The sequence below is a fragment of the Alligator sinensis genome, unplaced genomic scaffold (genome assembly GCF_000455745.1).
Source record: "Alligator sinensis unplaced genomic scaffold, ASM45574v1 scaffold1621_1, whole genome shotgun sequence".
NCBI lineage: Eukaryota > Metazoa > Chordata > Crocodylia > Alligatoridae > Alligator > Alligator sinensis.
The window spans coordinates 212,963-218,962 of record NW_005843006.1 but is presented as its reverse complement, the minus strand read 5'-3'; the positions used below and the strand labels follow the sequence as shown (position 1 = coordinate 218,962).

The following is a 6,000-nucleotide window of genomic DNA, read 5'->3' as shown; positions in this document are numbered from 1 at the left end:
AGGCAGGGGGGCGTTAGAGAAAAGAAGCCTCTGCCTGGCAGAGGCTTTTGCCTGGTCACCCTGTGGCTGTTTCCTGTCCTCCCTGCCTGCATGAATGGGAATTCAGGCAAGGGCCCCACTGGGCTGGGACCAAGTACTCCCATTGGGGGAAAAGGGGGCTGGGAGCATGGGGAACCGCATGCTATGGGACCAGGCTGGGCCCGCATGCTGCAGGAGCTGCATCCTATGGGGTCAGGTGGGGCTGGCACTGCTTGCTGCCACCATATGTGGCCAGGGACTGGGGTGGGAGTACGGGAGCTATACGCTATGGGGCTGGGCAAGGCTGGCCCCATTCGCTGCCACCACATGCAAATCCAGACACTCCCTCACTCCAGGGACCTTCCCACCCCCGTCTTCCCAACACCCTCCTACACACACTATACCATCCTACCCGCCACCATAACCCCAAACACACCCACACTCTCCCACAGCCCCCATACACACTCCCACCCCCACCCCACCATACCTCCCAGACACTCCCACCCAACCATATACCCCACACCCACACCCCTCCACCACACACCCCACCCACACGCCACACACGCCCATTCCCCAACTACACCTCCCCATACACCTTCTTACCCCCCATGCAATATACAAGAGTGAGACTGTATTTTGAGCTATTATGCAATTGTCACTCAATACTCTACACAAACATACATAAAATCAGGACAAAAATATTTTTAAAAATTAAATAAAAAAAAGTTATAATAGATGTTAGATTTTTTTTTTAGTTTAGATTGACTTTGAGAGGAGGCACTTCCAGTGGCAAAGGTCAGGGGCGGGACTTCTAGTCCCATAATGGCAACCAGGGAGCAGGGCAATCCCTGTAGCCCTCAATACCTCACCAAAACTCATTAAGTGGCCCTCCAGCTGAAATAATTGCTCACCCCTGGTGTAGCGGGACTGGGCCCTGGCCCTGCCTGATAGGATTGGGCCCTGGCTGTGCCTGCCCATGCAGTAGGACCAAGGCTATGGATTGGACCCAACCTGCAGGGCCAAAAGGTATTATGAGTGTGTGTGTGTGTGTGTGTGTGTGTGTGTGTGTGTGTGTGTGTGTGTGTGTGTATTCCTAGATACCTAAAGAGATGTGTATACATATATATATTTCCCAGACTCTTGACACCTGGGGTGCCCTGGGGTGCACACACGCATGCGCGCACACACACACACACACAACCTTTTCCCATGATTAAAATGAAATGCCACTACTCACACACACACACACACACGTATCAGCTGAACACAATATTTTATTTACAATTTTAAAGCAATTTGGAAGCCTACCAGTACTTTGATCATTATAATAATATAAATTCTAAAGACCCATATATTTTGGTGTTTGATTGGGGGTTTTTTATCATGGAAAATCAGTGCTCCCCCTGCTTCCTTCCCTCACCAGGATGTGTCAGGCTGCAGCTGTATCTCTTGCTCTTTGTGGCACTGAGCAGCCCTAATTTGCTGGTGCCCTCCCCCTGCCCACGCCATGGCCCCTCACTCCCAAGTCACAGCCCCCACAGTCCTGTTGGTGCCCCTCACTCCTGACCCAACTCCTGTTCCCAGCCTCCCAGTGTGTGGGGAACAGGTGGGTGTGTGGGGAAGGGGGTGTGTGAGCACAGGTGAAGCATGGGGGGATGGGGGACACTTGGTCTCCCCAGATTTCTGTGCCCACAGCGGTGCACAGGACTGCAGCATGGCCAGATCAGCTCCGGGCAGGAGCCACCTCCATGGGCCAATAGACAGGACCCAGCGCAGGACAGAGCACTGCACTGCCATGGCTATCAAGGTAAGGTGCAGCAGCAGGGCACTGGTGGTGGCATGCCCCCTGCTGCTACTGGATGAGCAGGGGGAGCCTCACTTTGGTGGCCATGGCAGTGCAGTGCTCCCTCTTGCACTGGGTCCCACCTGCTGGGCCACAGAGGTAGCTCCTGCCTGGAGCTGGTCCAGTCCGGCTGCAGCCTCATGCTCTGCTGGGGGTGCAGAAATCTAGGGGGGAATGTCTCTCCTTCACCCCCTGATGCATCACCTGGTGCTTCTCCACACCTTGATGCATCACCGATGCTGTCACCTGTGATTCCCCACCCCTCTGATGCATTGCCTATGCTCCTTGACCCCACTGCCTCCACAGACTTATCTGGAAGGAGCTGCAGCAGCAACTCTCCACCACACTGCCTGGCTGCACATGCACATACACATGGCGGCCCCTGTGTCCTGTTCCCCACAGCCCCAAGCAGCCCCTTACAGGCTGAAACTCTGTAAGCCTGCAAGGGGAAACGCACGGTTTCCCATGATTTTCTCCTATAAGGGAGAAAATTCATGTTTTTCCACAGCAAATGGAAAACCTGGATCCCTGATAATAACAAACCATTTGTTCAAAAGCCAGGTATAGCTTTAAGTAAGTCCTCAGATGGTGGAAATCCACACCACGGCTACTAACATAAGCTTGATAGGAGTGAGGGCAGCAGTAAGGCATATTTGCAATCACGTAAACTACTCTGCTAGATATTGGTTGTAAATGTATCTTTCACAAGTGCAGTACTTTGAATATAACCAAGTTGTTCTTTGCATAAAGGTGGAAGACTAACCGTAGTCTTGTAATCAATATCATCCATTGATTTAAAGAAATCCAGGCTCTTTGCTCCTGAGAGCTTTCCTCGATCTGAGCTGTGTGTGCTCAGAGTGTCCAGAATCTCTCCGAGCAAGTCCATTTCTCCCGGGTGATGAGAGGTTTCTCCCGTTTCATCAGAATCATCACTATCATATAAACAAGTGGAAGTTTCCTCGCTATCTTCAGATGACAACCTGAAGACATAAACGTTTCCATCAGTTAAAATGTTTTATTATAGACGCTTCTGAAAATAAATAAGGACTACACATTCACAGGCCATTTGAAATTAAAGATTTCACTTCGACTTTTGAATCCACAATTTCACTTATAAAGAAGAACATACAGTTGTAAAGAAGAGCATGCAGTTAGACATCTATATGTCCCAGTTATTCCCTGGCACAGTAAAGGGTGGCAGGTAGAGGTGAACCAATACATTGGTTCATATATTATCAGCACTGATAAAAAAACAATTCCTCCCAGTTAAGTTTTCCTTTCTGATTTTGTCTCTCTTCTTTTTTCTTTACAATCCCACTCTTATCCTGGGTATTTCAGTGTCCGTGATGATGAATTATTTCACCTCTCAGCATATTTCCTTGACCTTATCTCTTCAGTTGATTTGCAGCCTTGGTTCAATTCTCCTGCTCACCAAAAGGGTAATTGATTGAGTTTAATTTTCACTGAGTATACTCTCTTTCCTTTCTTTTTTTCCCCTTCTTTGCTGAGTTCTCATTCTGTGACCACTGTCTGGTCTTTTTTGGAATTGACCATCAGCTCTCCCATATGCCCTATCAGTCTTTCCATGTCTTGCAAATCCTCAGCTTTGATGAGTTCTCATTTGCTCTCTACCCCTCTCTTCCATTGATATGATATTGTTGACCCTCTTTTCAACTTTCAGTCCTTTTGCCACTCCCTGCCATGCTAACTTTATCTTGTCAATTACCAGACTGGTCCCTCTCTTAACACATGCTTCTTTAGGTCTTTGACTTACGCTGTGGCATGCCAGAAATCTTACGACCAGGCTGACTTTTGCCATTATACCTCATTCTCTCCCTACATTCTGTCATCTTCTTGGGTAAACAAATCTATTTTTCCAACTAAACTGAATCCCATACTCATGATCAGGGATCCTGGTTTTTTCTGTTAAAAAAATTCTCAGTTAAAATGAAACACCACTATACATAAGAAATATGCTGCTAAGAGGTGTGATAGATTTGCTTAAACCTATCTATCTATCCATTTAGATATATTAAAAATCCCAAATTTTCTGATTTAAAAAATAACCCAAAATCCACATTTTTCCATGATTAAAACGAAACACCATATATGTATAGATAGATATATACATCTATAGAGGCATCTATTTTTATCTATATGGCATTTCATTTTAATCATGGAACAATGTGGATTTTGGGTTATTTTTTAAATCGGAGAATCTGGGATTTTTTTTAATCAGAGAAAACCAGGAATTAAAAAAGTAATTCAAAAATCCACATTTTCCCATGATTAGATAGATAGATAGATAGATAGATATTAGTCAGAAAATTTGGTATTTTTATCATAGAAAACCAGGATTTAAAAAGTAACCTAAAATCCACATTTTTCATGATTAAAATGAAACACCACTATTATATATCTATAGATAGATAGACAGATCTATCTATCTATATAGATAAATATAAAGATCTATCTACATATATATACACACACACACACACACACACACACACACACACACACAGAATTATAATAGTGGAGTTTCATTTTTTAGATAGATAGATAGATAGATATAGTGGTATTTCATTTTAATCACGGAAAAACGTGGAATTTGGGTTACTTTTTTAAATTAGAAAGTTTGGGATTTTTGAAAAAACCAAGATCCCTGATCATGAGTATGGGATTCAGTTTAGTTGGAAAAGTAGATTTATTTACCCAAGAAGATGGCAGAACGTACGGAGAGAATAGAAGTGTAACGGCAAAAGTCAGCCTGGTCATAATTTTACTACATTTGACTCTTCCTCAAACTTTTTTTTTCCTCTGCCTTTACTGCTTTTTCTATATAGAATGTTGCTGATTTCTTTCAAGAAAAAATAAAAACAGAAAAGAGCATGACCTTTTGTCTCCCCTAAGTCGGCCTCCCCTTCCCTTCAGCCTCTTCTCCCTCTCACATCACAAATGCAAAAATGTCTTCTCTGTGCTCCTCTTCTCATGTCATTTTCCTCAGTGAGCCCCCGCAACCCATCTTCTGAAATCCCTCACATCCATTCTCAGCTCCTTTCTTACGCTTTTTAATGTTTCGCTATCCTCTGGCTTTTTCTCCTCACAACAGAAATATGCTTTAATCATATCCCATCTTAAAAATGACCACTGTTGACACCTAGCTACTATGTCATTGCCCTTTTCCTTATCACCTACAAGCTCAACCATCTAAAATCACTGTCTGGAGTTTTTTCTTCTAGTTCCATCTGTCCTCTTCTTCTCTTTCCATTCTACTCAAACTACTATCACCAGAAGTTACTATCGCCAACATTTCAAGTAACCTCTTCACAGACAAACCTAGGAGCAGTAGTCCATCTTCATCCTCTTTGATCAATCAGCTATTTTTGACATAATCAACAAAGCTCTTTTCTTTTTGAAATCTTGTCCTCCCTGGGCTCTCTACTCCTGGTTCTGATCCCTCCTTTTAATCATTCCTTTAGTGCTCCCTTTAGAGTGATTCATTCCACTTCCACCTTTTGTGAAGTTTCACAGGACTCCAACTGTGGTCCCCTCCACTTGTTCTGGTACACTTTGTGTCTGGATAATTTCATCTGCAATCACTGATGACACAGACACACAATTCGCTTTTAGATATGTCTCAGAGAATCATACGGTTGGGAAGGAGCCTCAAGGGTCATATACAGTCCAACCCCCCTGGCACAGATGGAGGCTTTGCTATTCTTAAATTTTCTCAGATAGGTGATTATCCACCCTCTTCCCAGCCAGGGCCGAGGGGATGGAGGAGGGGATAGGGGACACATGCAGCAGAGCTCACCTACATGGTGTGGTCCATGGCTGCCTCCATGGCACTCTGCATGGGGCTAAGCCCTGGCTGCTCCCATCATGCTCCAGCCCTGGCCAGCATGTACAGTTTCTGGTGGGGCTGCTCCTGGTGCGGTTGCAACTGCCTGGGCACTGATTTGTTCCCCTTGCCTCCAGCAGTGGCTTCTCTTGCTCCGCTGCTCCTGGCTGGGAGGAAGTTTCAGCCAAGTGGCTTCTGCCCCAGCACAAAGGGCTCTGGCTCCAGCTCCCAGCTACCTTCCATTTACTCTGCTTTCCCAGTACAGGTGGCCAGGCGGGTGGAAGGCAGCTGGGAG

General features: G+C 45.4%; 1 protein-coding gene across 1 annotated transcript in view; it reads right to left on the bottom strand.

The window, feature by feature from the left end:
• Nucleotides 1-6,000, bottom strand: part of DENND1B (DENN domain containing 1B) — a gene marked incomplete at its 5' end in the record, with an annotated part of 194,116 nt that overhangs the window by 2,186 nt on the left and 185,930 nt on the right. The window contains one exon of the mRNA XM_006036702.3: nt 2,625-2,841. Coding sequence (XP_006036764.1) covers nt 2,625-2,841 — 217 coding nt within the window. The remainder of the gene's footprint in view (nt 1-2,624; nt 2,842-6,000) is intronic.